Genomic DNA, 21178 nt, shown 5'->3' with positions numbered 1-21178 from the left:
TCAGTCTATACAGGGGGGGGGGGGTCACCTTTGTAGCTAACTGCACTATTTTTTGTTATTTAGTGGGGTTGAAGACATCCATTGGCTACTTTGCATCAGGCGGGCCTTATGCTTGTTTGCCAACAGTGTGGTATAAAAACAAGTTGCGTTTAGTTTTGCAAACGACTGTACAGTCACGTCTGAAAATATCGATACCAAAAATATGCCAAAAATATGTATACACTACCTTAATATACGGGCAATAAAGTCGTGTATACATATTTTTGGCATTTTTTTCGTATCGATATTTTCAGACGTGACCGTACTATCGAGGTCATAAATGCAAGATGAAAAAATGTATACATATTTATGAACTTGACTGTAGAGTCACAGACTTTAATTGTTGAGCCATTTAGCGTTTACTTTACATTGGACATTTCATACCGTTAGTATTGAAAACCAGATTAGCTTGAACCTTAGATGGATCTACAATTAAAGTCCGAGAACGTACCAAAACCAAAAGACACCTTGTCTGTTATTATAATTGATAATAATATCAAATCCAAGCCGGATGAGACCATAATTTACTTAAATTGGCAATTTTACATGCTTTCCTTGCACAACAATTTATAACAAGTACTCTTCAATTTCTACTAAGCAGCTCGTAGTCCAGTCAAAGAGAATTTGAAATAGAGGTGTATTGTCAAAGAAAACTTTGCAGAAACGTAAATTTACTGCCATCTTTCGACACATGATTAAAACTTTTAGAACGCCATTTGACTTTGATTCTTATTCTTTTACTGATATGTGTTCAATTTGTTAAATATCAAAAATAAAGGCACTGCCGGGCCCTACCTAAAGGTTATGGCGCCATCGCTCGCTTTGCCCTTTGATCTATTACATGGCGCCACTTTTTGATATTTAACAAATTGAACACATATCAGTAAAAGAATAAGAATCAAAGTCAAATGGCGTTCTAAAAGTTTTAATCATGTGTCGAAAGATGGCAGTAAATTTACGTCGCTACAGTTTTCTTTGACAATACACTTCTATTTCAAATTCTCTTTGGTCCAGTCTAAAAAAGGACGCTTAACACAAGGAATTTCGTACAAAGACCCTCTGCTTCTATCTCTATCGCACACGTGTAATTATATTGCTGTCTCGCTCGCACAGTCCTTGACCGCCGGCATCATGGGCAGCAATATAATTACCCGCGTACGATAGAGATAGTAACAGAGTCAATGTACGAGATTTTTCGTGCTGAAGCGTCCCGTCTTTATCTTACAATCCACTATATAATTGTATTAAAACTCTTAGAGATATTTCGTACTACACTTTCCATATATTCCAATAGTAATATGAACCTTAACGCGTCGACACAAAGTCTATTCTTCACTAGCACTTAACTGTCTCTGCCTGTCTTCAAGTCATCCTGGAAATAAAAGGAAAAATAAGTTTTTGGCAAAAAATCACGTTATTATCATTGACTGTACTTTTCTCAGGCAACTAACACTCGTCAAGATAATTCTAACAGCCCCAAATACAGTTAGTATGCGTTGTTTCATCACAGAGTTCCCATGGCCACCTCCTGCCTCCATCATCAGATCAGCTCCATGTCATCATAATATTGCATTGCCATCCGATTTACATATGTACGCAAAATTTCAGCTCAATCGGAAATCGGGAAGTGGGTCAAATTTGGCTTTCAAGGTATGACCCACATCACCCACAGCCACACTAATTTGTTGTTATAGCGGCAACAGAAATACATCATTTGTGAAAATTTAAAAGAAGAGAAAAAAAATCAACTGCGGTGACAGACGGACAGACAGACAGACAGACGGACAGTGGAGTCTTAGTAATAGGGTCCCGTTTTACCCTTTGGGTACGGAGCCCTAAAAGCCAGTGTTGTGTACTCAAAAATAAAATAATTATTTGAATAGGAATTCGTAAAAATAAATTTTATTCACGTCAAAATTATTCAATCTCTTTTTTTTTCAGAGCGTTTATTTCCAAAATTATTCATTTTATCAAAAAATGATCATTGAGCCCTGTATTAGTTTTGAGAGACCTATCTAAAGATTCCCCACGCCCCATGCCCAATGGGGCATAAGCTAAAAAATCGACCATTTTGTATGGGAGGTACCTTAAAGAAAGTTCTTGTTGATTTCATTGTACTGTTCTGTCGCCATGCATGATTTATGAATCCATGCCAAATTGCAGGTTTCTAGCACTAACGATCACGGAGCAAAGCCGTGAGCGGACAGACGGACGGACATGGCGAAACTATAAGGGTTCCTAGTGGGCTACGGAACCCTAAAAAGATTTTTTTTGCCAAAAACTAATTAATTTTTTTAACACATTCACTGCCGGGAACCCACCTGGTGGGCGCTCGTGAACTTTGTTCAGATGCCGGACAACCCGCTGGGCGGGTTGTTTTGTACGCAGCTATAGACCACAGGTTTCTGGGGTAGTGCGCCGTTTTTTGTCTGGCAGTGAATTTGTTAAGCATATCTCGAGGTCTACAGCTCGCAGAACCACTAATATATTCCGTTTTTGTGCTTGTTAGAGCGATTCGATGTATTCTGCTTCAGTCAATGTTAACGCCACACTAAGATCCTAAGGTTCTGTTTAAGTGATGAAGTGAACTTATTATTATTAAGCCTTTTATGGCAGAGAAAATATATTTCCCGCAATGATTTTGAACTTCAAATCGTCATAGGGTTCAATTTATTTTAGGGTTGACGACCGGTTTGGCCTAGTGGGTAGTGACGAACCTACGAAGCTGATGGTCCCGGGTTCAAATCCTGGTAAGGGCATTTATTTGTGTGATGAGCATGAATATTTGTTCCTGAGTCATGGGTTTTTTTATGTATTTAAGTATTTATACATATTTATATATAATATTAAAAAAAAAAAAGGTGTTTGTATACCTGTTAAGTGCGGTTAACAGAGGACAGCACGTTCCGCTTGGCGCGGTCGGTGGCGGCGGCGGCGGCGTCGCGCATGCTGTGCAGCGACTGCAGCGGCGACAGCGGCGCCGGCGCGTGCGGCTGCTTGGGGAACAGGCTGTGGAGGACGCCGTTGAAGCCGTTGTACTGGAACAACGGGCCCGTTCTTATTGACGACCAGTCTGGCCTATACTCTGTATCGCGATTTAAATAAAAGTAAACAAATAATTTGTACATTTTCGGGTAGTTTTAATATTTATTGGTTAACCGAACAAATACAAAACCGCCTGTATCTGTCACTGAACGACCTGCATGTCTAGCATAACTTACATCCGCGAGAAGGACCGCGACTCGAGTCGACATTCCCGCAGCTGTCAAATTTGTCGATTTCCGTAGCACAACTGTCACCCGCGACTGCAGCAGCCGCGTAGAGAACTCAAAGTCGCGGCGCGACTCGTTAGTGTTGCCCGGTGAAACCAAAGTGTAAACAAATTGATATTTACAAGTGGCAACACTGAATCGGAAACAGGGTTGCGCTATTTCATTCGTTCTTCAAACGGAAAAACAAACAATTTTTCTTTATGGTGCTAGTTTATACACGTCAAGATTGCGTAAGTTTGACGTTTGTAAAAAACAGTAAATTTAAACAATGCCGCCGAAACGACCAATGTAAGTATATTCCTTCAATAATCCATCTTAAAGGTACTTCACTACTTAGTTTGATATTAATATTACATTGTCTTTTCCCACATTGATAAATCGTTAGTAAATAAATAACAAAATATGCTTTATATTTGCCCTAAACAATTTATGAAAGACATAGAAAAATTATGATCTATTATTATTTTTGTTACACTTTCTAGACTACGAAGTTCCTCGCTGCAAATTGAGAAGCTCGTGGACTACATGTCCACGAACCCTTTATTTGCAGCTGGGGAATTTCGCGGCCCGCTCGGATACCAGCAGATGGCAGCCGAGTGGGAACAATTAAAGGCCATGTTGTCTAATTACGGCCCGGACAAGTCCGTGGACCAATGGAAACACGTAAGTATACCTATTTCATTGTATTGCTATCCTAACTGAATCTAGTAGTTGTATGCGTGTTTATTAGTTTTAAGGTACCTACATAGTAACTACCTACATTCATGCTGGTTTGTTTCTTTTTCAATAAGCAAACGCGCATAATGAATATATAAAAAGCCTCATGCACACACACTCATGCTCAGCCTGCCATTTATTAACGAATGTTTTCCTCAGTACAATAAAGATGTTTACGAATTATATGACTAAATTTTTCATAACAATATATTTCAGACGTGGCGTGATTTGAAAAAAAAAGCCCGTGCGGAGGGGGGACGGATCCGCCTCTCTTTTAATAGAACGGGGAACGCGGAGGTCGTCCCCGAATTAGGCACAACTGCAAAAAAAATCCTTGGTGCCATTGGCACGGAGTGCGCCACGGGCATCGGCGTCGAACAGGAGACAGGGATTGGCTCGGGAATTGTAAGTATCAAATACCGAAAAAAGGGAAAAAATTACCTATTTTTGAAATAATCTAGGTAGGTTGATATACCTATTTCTTAACATCCGATTACAGATTCATTGATTGTATAATGATGTGATATCCTAACAAAAAATCGTGCCTACGATATCGATAGATGAAATAAATGGCGCGGTACAGCGCCATATGTTTTGTGGTCACTGAATCTTGAAACGTATACTTTTGATAACCAGATTGGCCACATAATGTACGGAAATGTGCAGCACGGCCTTCATTAGCTATCAAATCCGCAGCACGACTTTGTCTTAGACTTTCACATTTACTACAGCAGTCACTTTAAGTAATGTCAAAATAAATAAAGCACACGTACATTTTCCCATATTGAATAGGTTGGTACTGGAGCGTCGGAGTCCTCGTTAGAGGCGGGAGGGTCGCAGCAACTACAGGCTGATCATATTGATCACGCCGAAATAGTTGTGGCAGCTCCCTCGCTTCCGACGAGGCCTCGTTTAGTCCGCCCTCCACGCCCAAACCCCGCGCCGACTGCTCGGCGGCGCACGCACCAGCAACTACATTCGGCTGCTTTTGTGATCGCTCAAAGAGAAACTAACCTCATATTGCGGGTTTGTGCATAATTATGTTTATAACATACTACAAATCCTCTTTACGGCACAATCTCCAAATAAAACAAGGAGACATACATAATACCTACATAAACAGGAGGTCATATCGCTAAAGGCAGACAACCTTAAGATAGTGGAGAAATTAAGTTCTCAATTTAACTAATTAGGAGGTGCCAAGAATTAAATTTTGAACTAAATAACACGCATACCTACCTTGAACCTATGCATAATTGCAATCATATAATTGAACCTAATATGCATAATTGTAATCTCGAAAGCAAAATAACGAATTTTAGTTCTTCTTCCTCGCGTTGTCCCGGCAAATTGCCACGGCTCATGCTGGGAGCCTAGGGTCCGCTTGACAACTAATCCCAAGATTTGGCGTAGGCACTAGTTTTTACGAAAGCGATTACAATCTGACCTTCCAACCCAGAGGGTAAAGTAGGCCTTGTTGGGGATTAGTCCGGTTTCCTCACGTTGTTTTCCTTCACCGAAAAGCGACTGGTAAATATCAAATGATATTTCCTACATGAAGTTCAGAAAAAGTCATTGGTACGAGCCGGGGTGTGAACCCGTGACCTCCCGATTGCAAGTCGCATGCTCTTACCGCTAGGCTACCAGCGCTTCAATAACGATATTTAGTAGCTGCCATAATCGATTTAGCTTCGTATATACTTTCAGAATACTCTTCATGGGTAATTTACACAATTTTAGATTTAAATATTCATTTAATTGGGGCTACTCTTAAAATATTTACATGACTAGCAAATCAATTAGTCACAAATATTTATTTTTCCAGGATATAGCAAATGAGATCCGCGGTGCAGCCAGGCGAGAGAGGCGTCGTATACACGGCCCTATACACCAACTGAAATTTTGAATGTTTTTATTTACTTTAATAATACATTTAGTATAATACATTTCCTGAAGGTTTTATTTAAATAAGTCAGTGTTAAAAACATTTTTATAGTATGCACATAATTATGTTCTCAACGACTGGACCAAATTTAAATTAACAAAATATAGCAACGAGACGTTTGTGTATGAAATACATGTCCGTCACGCTAAAATTCGAGATGGATCGTGTGCCGCGTATGGATGGATACCTCACTGGATCAGGGCTATAACCGCGAACATTTATATGATGCGGCGGCAGATCATTTGGTCTGGAGCGACCGTGTTGATGAGAACCGTATCTACTTTAACTCGTGTCCTTCCATTCATCCTGTATAGGTAGGTGATTGCATAATTTAGAGTTAGCGAGTTTATGATTCAAGACAATGCAAAAATAAAACGAAATCAATTGAAATCAACATGAAAATATAATTCTAAAAGTTAAATAATCTTAATTAAAGTAAGTAAAGATGAGTTGATTTCTTTTGTTCAAAGCGGCCTGATAAAGTGCCGCCTGTGGTACTGGCTCCGGCCTGTGTTGTTGGACGGGTTCTTCCAACGGTTCGTCCATTTCCACCCTAGTAACAATAAAATGACACAATTTAGTGAGTAAGAAAATTACAAATTGATATAAATGCAAGAAACTATAAACCTTTGCAAATTATCTTCAAAATTTCGAAAAATTATTTCAGATCTCTTTTTTGTACCTAATTGTGGCACAGTCCAAAAGTGTGGGAAAAGACTGGCGCTTCTTGGGCAACTAAGCCCTTGGTGGCCGTTGCACATTTGGCTTCACATTAGAGCCACGGCGAGTCTTAGATAATCATTGTTGAAAAAGAAACTTAGTCGAGGAGACTAAGCTACTATGCACTCTATTCAGATTTGAAAATGGTGCGCCAAATGTTATATTTTAATAACTAACAACGGGAAAAGCTTAACGACGCGGCGGGGAGTTTGTTTTACAAGATGTATAGATAGATTATCATTGTTACTAATATCATTGTTGTCTGATAGACGTATGTACTAACTCACCTAAAATGTTTCATTATGTTGTAAATGGTACAACACGCATAGATAAGGCGGCAGGACTTTTCAGGGCTATAATGTAGAGACCGGTCCAAACCCAAGCACCGCAGTGACCCCTTCAAATAGCCATTGGTCCGCTCGATGATGTTGCGGACCTGGCAGTGCCATGCGGTGTACCGCTCCTCCGCGGACCCCGGTGCAGCGTTAAGGACTGGAGTCATAAGCCATGGCTCCAGTCCGTAACCTGAATCTCCTGAAATTGTGTAACAAAATTAATAATTTTCAGCTCTCAATAAGCATGTTTCTGTATAAAATAATTTATAAACTTACCCAGCAGATAATACGATCCGATTCTAAGATCGTATAGCCGGCGCAATTCATTTTTCACCACAGAGTGGTTAAAAATGAATTGGTCGTGTACTCTTCCCGGGTACTGCGCATTTACGTGCAGCAACCTGCAGTTTACATCAGCGATCTGAAAGTTAAAAGCTTGTAAAGAACGTGTTTCAAAAATGATTACTACTACACTATACTAGTGTTTTATACTTAGTTCATAGGAATCGCTATATATACCTATTGATACATATTGTCCGTTAGAACATCCTCCTTGTGAAAATAACCGCGTGTAAAAAGAATGTAAACTGTTCAATGTAATTGTTGTTCCTTGATGATTAATATTATTATTATTAATAGAATATATAATTATTCTAAATCTAGGGAATTAACTAAAGAAATATGCGTAAACATAAAAATCGTACCTACATCATGTTATCGTGTTGAATTGAAACTTACCAATTGCACATTGAGGGTATGTTTTCCTTTCCGGTTGATGAACTGCAGGCCGCGCGGTCGAGGAGGAGGAAAGATCGAGACGTGGGTACAATCGATAGTTCCCAACAAATCAGGCAAGCCATATATTTCTTGGAAAGCCGCCGCGACGTCTCGTCTTTCCCTCTCGGTACCCGGGAAGGATATCCATTTAGGTTTCAGGCTGAAAACATATCGCTATTAGATAATTGGTGCAAATGAAGCGTAACTATAATCCGAAAAGTTCATATTACTGCTTCTCATTGCTCTCACTTATTCGTTTGATCTTTTAATAGAAGAATTTATTTTCCGCTCCTTATTCTTAGGTACAAGTTATAAATGTTATAATATTCAAGGAGATAATGGGGACTATCCACTATGGTCTTAAGGGTTACATCGTACCTTCTATTAATGGCAGCGACCACTTGACCTATATATTTGGAGGCCGTTCTTTGTGCTACGCACAAATTGTGGTCCTGCCCGATCTCCCGTTGGTAACTGCCACCTGCCATGAATTTTATGGCAACCAGCACCTACGATGGTAAATATTGCTCATGATTGATAATAAGGCAAAAGATTATGAGTACAAATGAACACTTTATGAAAGAGTCCCATTTATAACATAGATATAAGTACTAAAATAGATTTAAAATTTTAGATTGCTTAAAATATACCTTTATATGGACAGGGAGTCCATGTCGTTGTCGGGGAGCCAACGCACCTTCCAACTCCCGGCACAAGTACAAAGCCATAGGCTTGTTCATTCTATAATTGTGGAAGAACTCTTGTTCCGGGAGCTCGAAGGGGTTGGCATAATCCCTGAGCCGAGAACGTTGGATTTTACGGGCCCGTCTTTCTTCGTTTAAAATGAAGAATAAAGCCATTCTGAAAATGTTGTGATTTTGTAACATTGTACGTCACTTTAAAATATACGGAGTAATTAAATAGTATTTACATAAATTGACCAAATTTTTACTTACCTTTGCAAGAGATAACTTAATTTTTTTCCAAAATAAATGCACTAAACCACTAGTCGCGGTCATGAAGTCGCGTAGACTTTGACTCGCGGTTTGACGTAAAGACGAGAAAACATTTTGTCCACAAATAGGTAGTTGTGCTACGGTTTTAGTTCAAAGTCGCGGTATGCTGTCATTTTCTGACAGTGACTTTTGATCACGAGTTTGTCGCTTCTCTCGCGCATGAGTTGTGCTGCCACCCCGCGACAAGGCCTCAAGTCGCGCCCATCTGTCTCTTGTCGAGCTTGTCGCGGTAAGTCATGCTAGCAGCACTGACTTTAAACCTACATTATTTGATCATGTAATGTTTTCATCTGGCTTAAGGAGCTATTTGAGGGTAGATTTCGTTGACGTTTTTTTAAATACCTAAAGATACAGAGTATAGTGAGTGACCCTGCCTATGAAGCCGATGGTCCTGGGTTCGAATCCATTTTTTATGCGATGAATACAAATATTTGTTCCTGAGTCTTGGGTGTTTTCTATGTATTTAAGTATTTATATATTATATATATATGGGTGTCTGAGTACCCACAACACAAGCCTTCTCGAGCTTACTGTGGGGCTTAGTCAATCTGTGTAAGAATGGCCTATAATATTTATCGAAGTAGGAATATCAAAATACCAGAAATAACAACCCAAAATACAAGTTTTTTCGTGGTTCCGGCCAGTACACCGTAATATCAAAACTGTAAAGCTTTTCTTACACGAATCAAAAATTTTAAAACCTTATGGTATTATTACCATGATAAAACCAACCAATCATAATATTAATAAACCATTCTGCAATAATACTTTTTTCTCGTGAATTTGCATTATTTTTCGCATCTTCATAATTCGTATATAAATGACTGATACCAAAGAGGATTGATTGTAATCGAGAGGTAGTCTAAGAAAAAAACGTGGCCCTCAGTTTGACATTCAAAACAGATGGCGCTGTATTGCACCATATGTTTTGCGGCCACTGAATTGTCAAACGTCAACTGTTGACAATCAGAGTTACCGCAAATTGTATACAGCTGTACAGCGCCATCTCGTTTACCTGTCAAATTCGAAGCACGGAATTGTCTTAAATTGTACACATTTTACTCGATCAATTTATCTTTGCTGATACTAAATAAAATCTTGCAAAATGGGTTTGCTTTACGGTATATTCTCACCAGCTTTTTTGCGAAACCTCTCGACTTGTGAATGTTACAAACTCACCATTTGCGTGCAATTTTTGCGGAACCTATCGACGCCGAACGCGCGAATGGCGCGCGAAAAGCCGAAGACTTGCGAATCGATCCAGGCGGAGCGCTTCGCTACGGTCGAGCCTGTACCTGCGCTGCGGTACTCCACGCGTTCTATTACGCTCTGAAACAAATATTTTTTATTATATTTGTTTGACATTTAGAATTTATTCTAGAAACAATCTAGACTACAATTTTTTATACATTTTTTTTTTGTATGACTATATTTTGTGAAAGTTTTAGTATTAAATTTGATCTATGAATTATATTCATTAGTATTATATATGGAATAATATTTACAACATCAATAAATTGCTCTGATAATTAGATTAAGATAATTATATGTAATACTGTCTTACTATTCATAAGTGCTTGTTGCTAGGCCTACATGACTAAAGTATATTTGAATTGAATTGAAATTGAATTGAATATCATATCATATCATTTATTCCATTGAAATCATGTTCATTTGTACATTTTGGTCTTAAATATAGTCAAGTAGGTACACGATACCCTGCTAGGGTGTACAATTTAGGATTTAAAATTATAATTTACATTAATTTCTAGAAATAATTAAATGTCAAAACAAGTATATACGTATTAAAATATAAATAATTCATGCAGAAACATATTTACAAAATCATTGGTAATCATCAGTCATACGAAAAATAAAATTTAACAATAATTAGTCAATAATATCATAAAATTCATAAACAATCATTTTCACAATCCAGACTATTATCATCAAAAAATTCATCCATTGAATAATAACATTTTTCTATTAATATTTCCTTTAACCGTTTCTTAAATAACCTATCACTAATTTCTAGATTCAGGAAACCAAGCACTTTAGTTATAATGCGCACACATCGACAGTAAGGGCCGTTTCTTACCATAGCTAGTTTGGAGGGTGGAAATAATAGTTGGGGACCGACACGTTTGCGAATTGGTCTTAACAGTTTTTTTTTATCTCAAATATAATTGTTTCATAAAAGATCGCACTAAAATAAGTGTTAATAGAGTCTTAAATGTAAATAGCGTTCTAACCCTTATCATAAACTTGCGATCCACTTTTACATACTATTGTACAGTCACGTCTGAAAATATCGATACGTACAACGTGCCAAAAATATGTATACACGACCTTATTGCCCATATATTAAGGTAGTGTATTCATATTTTTGGCACTTTGTCCGTGTCGATATTTTCAGACGTGACAGTAGGTATGTACATGCGAAAAATTGGACAATGAATGGATGCCAATGGTTTATCAATTTTTTTTCAAGAGAAAACTTAAGTGGTAGGTACACATATTTTTTCGCCAAACTGTGGACATAATAATCGAAGTTAGAGATAAATTTGGCCTTCTTGAACCCTTTGTCCGCCCAAGACGTCAACTAACACGCGGCTACAGCACAATATCTACGTAGATGCCCACCTTCCTGCATCCTGACAAGGTTCACGATGACATGCTGCACACAAATAACTACCTCTTTTAACTGTCTACGGACGGGACTTACGGGCAATAACAATGGGACCAGTACAGCGGTGTCACGCACACGAATTCGAACAGCCACAACGCGATTGGTTGATGAGTTCGCATCACGCGCGCGATCGGTCGCAACTAGTTGCGTTAGACTGCACGATTGGTTCGAATTCGAACACCACTAAACTAGCACCATTCTTAGTGCCCGTAAGGTCCGTCCTGTCAATGCCAAAAACATTTTTTTTTTCTCTAAACATGTATTTAAAAAGTCAAAAAGTCGTATCATATTGAAATAATGTCAACATCAAGTTTTTATCGGCAGGGCACTAAAGATGTTTCCACTTACCATAACTTTAGTGTACCCTAAGTTCCTAGTGTATGTGACGAGAACCTTCTTCTCCGGGTCCACGATGCTCTCTTCGACGATTTTGACAGACTTCGCGCTGAAGAACCTGTAACAATAAACAAAGGGGATTTTATTATTTGACGACCGGTCTGTCTTAAGTGGGTAGTGACCCTGCCTATCAAGCCGAAAGTCCTGGGTTCGAATTCCGGTAAGTGCATTTGTTTGTGTGATGAACAAAGATATTTATTCCTGAGTCTTGGGTGTTTTCTATGTATTTGTATATTATATATATCGTTGTCTGAGTACCCACAACACAAGCCTTCTCGGCTTACCGTGGGACTTAGTTAATTTGTGTAAGAATGTCCCTATAATATTTATTCATATTACATCCCTGTGTCTAGTCGCTAGCTTCGTACAGCATATTATTGTACGGGATCACATCCCCACCGCCTTCCTTAATTTTAAGCCATTTAACCCTCTAGTGCATGTCAAAAAAAATTGTTTAAATTTCAACTTTAATAGCGGTCAATAGAGTTTAATATTATAACTGCCACATATGGCTTTGTATGCACTAGATCAAAGGCCAAAGGTATGACTGCATCGTTTCGAGCGATGGCGCCACAACTTTTAGCCGATGCCCGGTAAGATAGCGCCACTTTTTGATATTTAACACATATCAGTGAAAGAACAAGGATCAAAGTCAAATGGTGTTCTAAAAGTTTTAATCGTGTGTCGAAAGATGGCAGTAAATTTACTGTGGCCACAAAATTTTCTTTGACAGTCCACCTCTATTTCTAATTCTCTTTGCTACAATTCACGAAGAAAATGAAAGCCAAATTAGCTCTGGCTTCCCTCAAGGAAATTAACCCGCAGCCACTGGAATGGAAGACATTGCTGTTTCTATAGAACATTGCAATGGACATTGTACGCGATGTATTCCCATTGGTCCCTGCCACGAAACCGTCGCCATACATGAGGCGGAGACAAAACGGAATGATTTATATGAAGCGCTTATTCCCTCTGCCCAGTGGGGAAAAATGGGAATACATTAGGTACGCAGCGTATCGCGTCAACCAGCTACTCTAAAGCTTCAGTAATAAGGCTCCATGTGGAACTCTCCTGGTATGCAACAATAAAAATGGGAATACATTAGGCACGCAGCGTATCGCGTCAACCAGCTACTCTAAAGCTTCAGTAATAAGGCTCCATGTGGAACTCTCCTGTTAAGCAAGAATAAAAATGGGAATACATTAGGTACGCAGCGTATCGCGTCAACCAGCTACTCTAAAGCTTCAGTAATAAGGCTCCATATGGAACTCTCCTGGTATGTAACAATAAAAATGGGAATACATTAGGTACGCAGCGTATCGCGTCAACCAGCTACTCTAAAGCTTCAGTAATAAGGCTCCATATGGAACTCTCCTGGTATGCAACAATAAAAATTGGAATACATTAGGTACGTAGCGTATCGCGTCAACCAGCTACTCTAAAGCTTCAGTAATAAGGCTCCATATGGAACTCTCCTGGTATGCAACAATAAAAATTGGAATACATTAGGTACGTAGCGTATCGCGTCAACCAGCTACTCTAAAGCTTCAGTAATAAGGTTCCATATGGAACTCTCCTGGTATGCAACAATAAAAATGGGAATTTGACTGGTTAGACTGTATATGTAAATGTGTTCATTATTTCCTTGGTGCTAAAGTTTACAATGCTGTGTACAAAAGCTTATATGCATACGTACAAAATATTTTCACAATAATCAATCTTGATTAGACTGTTCTTTGCAACATCAATTTCGATATCTTAGACTAAGATAAATGTAATCTTATTCAGTGATAAGATTATTCCTGTAATAGAGGCACAATGTTTTCGCTGAGAAATTCTCATCACTGACGTTATACGTATTTATCTATTTAAAGCAGAAAAACACAGTAATTTATCTATATTTAGAACTTCAATTATGAAAAAAGATTAGCTCAGAGTTGAAATTAGTCGATAGGGGGATTAAACAGGCGTACCTCCCTACATTTGCGTGTGCACCCTTTAATAATACTTTTTTTAAACCCAACTAAAAACTACTTTCGGTAAAATCTTGGCATATAGTTAGTTCATGCCATTGCCAGAGCGATGAAAGATAAATTTCTCTAAATCCGCACACCATGCTATGATTTAGGTTCCAGCAATCATCCAAATGTCGACCACTCAACGAGGCATCGGACGCCAGGGGCTTCTTTCATTCGAAAGCGGCTACCACTCCGTTAACAGTCACTCTGCCTAGCAACATGTCCCGCCCAACTCCATTTTAGTTTGGTAATGATGCAACCCACATCTTGCACCTTGGTGTGGTGACAGATCTCGACATTCCTTACTCTTAATTATAGCACCACGCAAGTAAAATATGATAACAACCTACCTTTCCCCCCATTTGGGCACCCTGTTGGTCTTCGTGAGCAGCCTCTTGGTGTACAGACATCCATCTTTGACTTGCCGGCAGTATGTGTCTTCTGACAGAACATGGGTGCTGGAACAACATTAATTAATATTATTAGTGTTATTAATGCCTGAATGCATAATGTTGCATTCATTTGTTTCTTTTAACCCATTATTTGCACCGGGTAACAACTAAGATTTTCGGGGTGCGACTAATGCGATTTTTTTCTGTTATTCCTAGTGGTAGAGTCTGTGCGGAAGAGAAGAGTCGTGAAATGTATGGGGCCCAATACATTCCAGGATTCTTCTCTTTTCAAACAGGCTCTAACATCTGGTAATAACATCTTTTGGGGCCGTGTGATATTAAAAAATGTAACGTGCCAAAATCACATTTGATTGATTGTGCCCATAATACCTTATTTAAATTAAAAGCAGTTATGTACATAGACAATGATGGTGTACACTGAAGTTAGTTATAAGCATTCTGTAGGTGATTTTTATTGTATGATAGGGTCTGTAAAAGTAAGTTCTTTATCACAGATGTCCTATTGGTCATGATCATCATTAAAACTAGCCTATACTTAATGCGTTTCCTTTTCCTTGAGAAGTCATTTACTTATCTAAGTATCTAAACTAAACCTAGCACATCTAATAATAGAATACGACCCGGACCCGAATTGGACCCGGGTACGTCCTTAAACTGCGTCCAAAAGAGAGGTATGGGCATTGTGAATGCCATCTTGCTTTGTGTGGTAGGGCACAGCCAGTGGATGTCATTCCAGATCTAGAGCAGAGCCCAACTGGGGAAGTACCTCCACCTTACAGAAAACAGCAACCAAATAACACTAGACCCTACTCATAGTGTTGTGTTCCTGCCGGTGAGTAAGGTTGCCAGAGCTCAACGAGGGGGGGGGGGGGGGGGTTTAGGGTCGGCAACGCGCATGTAACTCCTCTGGAGTTGCAGGCGTACATAGGCTACGGAGACTGCTTACCATCAGGCGGGCCGTATGCTTGTTTGCCACCGAAGTAGTATAAAAAAAAAAGAATAATCAATAACAGTAAATCAGGATGACATAACATAAAACATGCTTAGAACGATCTGACTGGTAACAATGTCAAGTACTCATTATATAAGGGCAATTAAAACTCTAGTTAGATAATTCCGTTTAAAGATTTTATTTCTCAAAAGAATAACAATTATTCACTTATATGAGAAAAAACAACAATACATTACAAATTAAATTAGTGAGCGATAAAAGTAAATACATAAATAATGGTGCCAAAACCGCCATTAGAACCTTGAGTGAGCCAACTTGATAATATGTTTATGCAGTAGTTGACATAGCACTTATGTTTGGGTCAAATCTTGCAAGCTAAATTAGACCCACTTTCTGTTATTCGGTTGAGCTGAAACTATGTTTGTAAGTTGGGTGACAATGCAATATTATGGTACCATTGAGGTGATCTGATGGACACAGGAGGTAGCCATAGTAACTCTTTGATAAAACAATGCAACCTACTTGTATTTGTTTATGTTTGGGTTTGTTACAATTGTCTTCATGAGTTTATTTATTTATTAGAGCTTAGTTATTCCACAGAGAATTTTATAGTTGATATACATATTTGTTATATTTAGCTTTGATTTTATATCAAAAAATATTTTGAAATGAAAACTTCTTTAGCGTCACTGTGCACTTTTTGTGATGGGCAAAAAAAATGTTAAACTCGCAACAAGTCACGTGACCGACAGATTAGACAGATTGAAAATTCGTAAGACGGACACGCGACCTGATCGAAAAACTGTTACAATTTCATTGAAGCCAGTAGTTACATTTTAATGTTTGACGACCAGTTTGGCCTAGTGGGTAGTGACCCTGCCTACGAAGCCGATGGTCCCGGGTTCAAATCCTGGTAAGGGCATTTATTCGTGTGATGAGCATGGATATTTTGTTCCTGAGTCATGGGTGTTTTCTATGTATTTAAGTATTTATAAATATTTATATATTATTGACCGAAGCGTAGCGTAGGTCTACGTTTTGACTCGCGCAATCTGCTTTCGTATGTCCGGATGTTCTCCTCTACAGGTCGCAATTCTCAACCGATTCGCGTGAAATTTTGCGACCATATTCTATGATCAAATAGAATTTTTTTGTCGATCCAGTTTTTGGAATTTTTTCAAAATGGCGGAGTCATGGTACGTCGCGCCTAAACAAATAGCCGTATCGATATCATAAGAGCTTCCTCCTTGTGAGACATGGTCACAGAGTGATTTGCGAAAAATTCAGATATTTTAGAACGCTGGTTTAGGGGGTATTTAGATATTTAGGTTTTAATCGAGAATAAGTAGCCTAATTTCACCGTGGTACATATATCCATTCGTGGCTCAATTGGAATTCACTAGCTTTACAATCATGAGGTTCCGGGCTCAAATCCCAAACAATGAAATCTTTTTTGTTTTTTTTTTTTTGCACTTTAATTTCCTATTTTTTATTGACTAAGCTTTGTAACAGGGAGAGAGAAGAGGACCCTGGATCTATTCCCTGAATTGTAATATTTTGTATTTTTTTTGCATTTAAATTTCGTATTGTTGATCAAGCGAGCACGAAACGCGAGCAAAGCGTATTCGTTTCAGTTTTATTGTCTGAACTTTTTTTACAGCCGTTAAAGTTCGAGGAGACGGACAGGCGAAAACGGGTTCATGATTTAAAAAAATCTGAGCAGTTATTGCATTTAGATTAATTTATCAATTTTGGCTTTGCTATAGAGAGGTAGTTGTAGATTGGAATATTGATATTATATTAGGAATAGAAGTTTAAACGTAAATGTATGTTATATTGCTTTAATATATTTTTTTTATATATCATAGCTAAAAGAGGGAAACGGTTTTCTAACATATTTCCTGCGTGCAGTCGCCGCAGAAAGTTTCGGTACGGTTCGTGGCATTCTTTTTGAAAATTTTGGTGCATATAGATTACTAAGAGCCAGCGATGCTTGCTATAATCTTGTCTACAAAAATTCAGGGCACAAATTTGCAGGAACACAATGTTCCGAAGATTTATTATATATCTTCTGTTGATATTTGAGTCACGGTATTCGATGTAGCAAAATGATGTTTAAGCGGATTAAATTGCCAAATCCTATAGAGATAAAATATTACAGAGTGAAGCTCTGATGGCCCTTCTTCTGCCGACGAAGATGGAGGTGGTTCTACTTTTACCATTCAGGGGATGACCGAGTAACTGTGGGCGTTTGACAAGGGAGTATTTTCTCTCTCCTTCCCATTTTGTAGGCGTTGGCAAAGAAAATTTGAAATGGAGGTGGATTATCATACAAAATTTTGTTGCTACAGTAAAATTGCTGCTATATCTTTCGACACATGATAAAAATTTGTAGAACGCCATTTTACTTTCCTTTCCTTGATGATCTTTATGATCCTTATTCGTTTACTAATATATGTTAAAATTGTTAAAGACCTAAAAGTGGCGCCATCTAATAGATAAAAGGCTAAATGTTTGACAGCATCGTTTCGAGCGATGGCACCATAACGTTCCAAGAGGTTTAATCATATATCCAAAGATGGCAGTAAATTTACGTGTCTACAAAGTTGCCTTAGTTAATAATTAATGAAATTTCCTTTTCCGTGCGGGCTTTTTAAATTCTGATATACGAAAAAGTATGTATAAATAATTAAGAGCAATTAACATTATTTAGAGGTCGCTATAAATGAAACAATACTGCTATACAAAATAGTATTTAAATAAATTGACCCATCAATAATTCTGCTTTGGAAATGTCTTTAAGGGCTCTTTATTCGTTTTATTTATTATTTATAAGTATGCTAAAACTGATGGAAATAGTTTTTTTTTTTGTTTTAGTTAACTTTGCATTTTTTTATTTGTATGAGGATATTGCAAATCACAAAATCATAGCGACCACCTAATCATTCGCAAATGAGTTCAAATTTGGCACATAGATTACTGTTCTATTAAGGGAGCCATGTGAAGATAAAATCCTTTCAACTTTTTTCTACATACAAAGTTGGACCATCCTATTCGATAATTATGTTTTTTGTCAATTTAGTTTTTATAAATTCTTCTAAACAGCGGAGCCATACATTTATTCAGTTTTAAGGGCTCCTCTACACGATGGCCCAGCGTAGGCCAATCTAAGGGACGCAGCTATGCGGTGAAATGAGATAGCAATATCACCTGCTCCCTCTAACGCAGTGGTTCCTAACCTTGTCAGTTCTGCCACCCCTATGACTAACTAGGGAACCCGATTTTACCCCTACTCCCAATAAATATCAATATTCTTTCTTACAGGTCTAATTTCTGTTATATTTAATTGAGCTTATTACCTCCATAAAATACCAGATTTACCACTACGGGGGTAATTACCCCCCAAGTTAGGAACCGCTGCTCTAACGCATAAATGCGCCCCTAGGACTTGCCTACGCTGGGCCATCGTGTAGAAGAGCCATAAGCTATGCTCGCGAGGTCTACAGCTCACAGAGCTACTAGTATATATAGTTGTCTTAGTACCCACAACACAAGCCTTATTGAGCTTACTGTGGGACTTAGTCAATTTGTGTAATAATGTCCTATAATATTTATTTATTTAATGTAACATAAATTGTCATGTTTGTGTAGGATAGCGCAATAAATGAATATTGTATTTTACCACATAAATGATACTTCTTCTATTCTGATAATTAAAGCAATTCCCTTACCATTCCAAAAAATATAAAAATGCACAATGTTAATATTCAAGTTTTCACTTCTGCCGGCACTCCCGAGTGCATTGTTTTTTTTTTATGGTTGGCTCTTTTTGTGGGTGTTGGCAGGCTATCAGGCCAAATCCAGCCAATGGTCCAGCATCGGGAAACCCCTGTCATACAGTTATAACCAGTGTGGGCAGAACATTAATTAGTATTGAAAATATTGAAAAGAAACCATTACAAATTAAACCGTAAACCGTTACAGTTTTCTGTTCAATTTGTAACGGTTACTTTTCAATATTTCCAATTCAGCCCACACTGGTTATAATAAATTTGTGAGAAATGCAAGGAAATCTATATCAAGTTTAGTTGACATTTTGTACATAGACTAAATACAAATATTGAATTCTATTGAAGTATTTCTTTATCTAACAAGTTATAGTTCTAATAATAGCATGCATCTTGATTGAAACTAATACTAATGTCATCTCACTTTGTGAACAATTGCTCAATGGTCTAGAGGACATGTAACAACTGATATGTAATTGTGTATGCATCGCTGCATACAAATTAATGTCTTTGTACAATAAGTGTTAAGTACCAATGCCATACTAGCTAGAAGAGCAGATACTTATATTAGGGAACTCAAGGTCGTAACCAGCCAGTGAACTAGGGGGGGGGGGGGAGTTGATATCGCCAGACACCTAAGGGAGGGGCAGATACCGCAGGGGCATACATTGTATGTAAAATTTGAGAATAGGGAGGGGGGGCTTGAGAATAGGGACATTGCCACACTTTGTCATTGAAAATGCCATGTAGAGTTAGCTTGGTCTGACTCTAGTACTATAGTACAGGGATAAGCTTACCTTTGTATCTTAATTTCTGTAAATTTTATGTAAACTTGTGTCGTGTTGAAGAATAAAGTGATTACTACTGCTAGTGCAGTCATGTCTAAAAATATTAATACAGACAAATTTCCAAAAGTATGTCCTATACACTACCTAATTACTAATATATGGGCAATAAGGTTAAGTATACATACATATTTTTATGACTTTGTTTGTATCAATATTTTTAAACATAACTGTACAGAAGATTATATCGTTGTTGAGAATGCCAAATCCATTAAGTGCTTGATTTTTGATTACCAAACAGTTACCTAGCAACGAAGTATATAAGGTATTAAAAATTCCCAATAGTAACATTTAGCTACTCACAAACCAGCATGTTTGGTATACTATGCTATACAATTTGATAAACAGCAACATATGCCTTACCTCTGTGGATTAGGGTATCTTTTCCAATAGCCAGATGCCACCTGGTCCCAACTGAAGTTGAATGTACTAGTATTTTCAAAGTATCTTGCCATTTTACTTTACTGTTTTTATAATGGAATGATTGTAAACAGGACGACGAACTCAGCACGCCATCTTGCTGGACCCCGACACCTAAAACACGAAATAGTTATGTTTCAAATGTAAAAATATATATGTGGGCTTAGACATAGCCCACATATCAAGTTACATAAACTCTAAGTGGGTCAAATGTGCTTGCCGTTTTGTTTCCAATTTTCGTCGGGAAGACCTTGTAATTATATGGTACAAGCAACAAAGACTTAGTCCCTTAAGTCACGTATAAACGAACTTGATGTAAATATCACGATCAACCTAATTTGAATGGATTGAAGGACACGGCAACATCAATAAATAATCAATTAAACTCACGTTTGTGTAATAAATACTGTAGTAAACTTAAAAATAACGATTAAATGAACAATGTAACCAAATAAAGACGAATGGATAAAGAATATTGGATAAAATCATGGAGATTACCTTTAAGCCGGAATTATTGAATTATTATTGTAACTTCCTGGTTTTGATCCTAGTTACAACCACTGACTTGCTGCACGAATCCTATTTAGAGGATATGGTTCGTAATCTCATTATTAAACACGTGTTATCATTCATATTTCAGGTGTTTTTGATAAAATTTTGATAACAGATGACATTTTTGTTCCAGAGTCCATCTGTGAGTGAATGAAGACTGGACAACAAAGTCAACAAACTGTCATTTAACAGAATGAATGAATGGTAAAAACTGAATGAGTGAATTGTATTCCAGGAGCGTTTTGTCTACGACATTCAATTGGGCGTTTTTCTATTGAAAACAC

The 21178-nt window shown here is 37.9% G+C and overlaps 2 protein-coding genes across 2 annotated transcripts; both read right to left on the bottom strand.

Annotated features, from left to right (window-relative positions):
- Positions 1 to 1297: 1297 nt before the first annotated feature.
- LOC133528317 (protein preli-like) lies at positions 1298 to 21140 on the bottom strand. Its single transcript, XM_061865660.1, has 7 exons — positions 20841 to 21140; positions 20286 to 20456; positions 14275 to 14382; positions 11859 to 11964; positions 10001 to 10150; positions 2913 to 3077; positions 1298 to 1411 (listed from the first exon to the last, which is right to left on the bottom strand). Exons 2-6 carry the CDS (start codon positions 20375 to 20377, stop codon positions 2916 to 2918), a joined length of 618 nt encoding a protein of 205 aa, XP_061721644.1. The 5' UTR covers positions 20378 to 20456; positions 20841 to 21140; the 3' UTR covers positions 1298 to 1411; positions 2913 to 2915.
- On the bottom strand, positions 6358 to 9214 carry LOC133528450 (putative nuclease HARBI1). Its single transcript, XM_061865844.1, has 6 exons — positions 8456 to 9214; positions 8184 to 8314; positions 7767 to 7965; positions 7305 to 7449; positions 6981 to 7227; positions 6358 to 6526 (listed from the first exon to the last, which is right to left on the bottom strand). Exons 1-6 carry the CDS (start codon positions 8690 to 8692, stop codon positions 6400 to 6402), a joined length of 1086 nt encoding a protein of 361 aa, XP_061721828.1. The 5' UTR covers positions 8693 to 9214; the 3' UTR covers positions 6358 to 6399.
- Positions 21141 to 21178: the final 38 nt, after the last annotated feature.

Source organism: Cydia pomonella, chromosome 19, assembly GCF_033807575.1.
Source record: "Cydia pomonella isolate Wapato2018A chromosome 19, ilCydPomo1, whole genome shotgun sequence".
Taxonomy (NCBI): domain Eukaryota; kingdom Metazoa; phylum Arthropoda; class Insecta; order Lepidoptera; family Tortricidae; genus Cydia; species Cydia pomonella.
Note: the sequence above shows the minus strand (reverse complement) of the source record. Positions and strands in the feature narration are given on the sequence as shown.

What these genes read in the sequence shown, in the direction of transcription:
- LOC133528450 (XM_061865844.1), bottom strand. Translation starts at nt 8,692, where the DNA reads ATGTTACAAAATCACAACATTTTCAGAATGGCTTTATTCTTCATTTTA. An exon ending in GACTCCCTGTCCATATAAAG is followed by an intron (nt 8,315 to 8,455) that starts GTATATTTTAAG and finishes TTACCATCGTAG; the next exon opens with GTGCTGGTTGCCATAAAATT. An exon ending in GTCGCTGCCATTAATAGAAG is followed by an intron (nt 7,966 to 8,183) that starts GTACGATGTAAC and finishes ATATGTTTTCAG; the next exon opens with CCTGAAACCTAAATGGATAT.
- LOC133528317 (XM_061865660.1), bottom strand. Translation starts at nt 20,377, where the DNA reads ATGGCAAGATACTTTGAAAATACTAGTACATTCAACTTCAGTTGGGAC. An exon ending in AGATACCCTAATCCACAGAG is followed by an intron (nt 14,383 to 20,285) that starts GTAAGGCATATG and finishes ATGTTGTTCCAG; the next exon opens with CACCCATGTTCTGTCAGAAG. An exon ending in GCAAAAATTGCACGCAAATG is followed by an intron (nt 3,078 to 10,000) that starts GTGAGTTTGTAA and finishes CCGTTGTTCCAG; the next exon opens with TACAACGGCTTCAACGGCGT.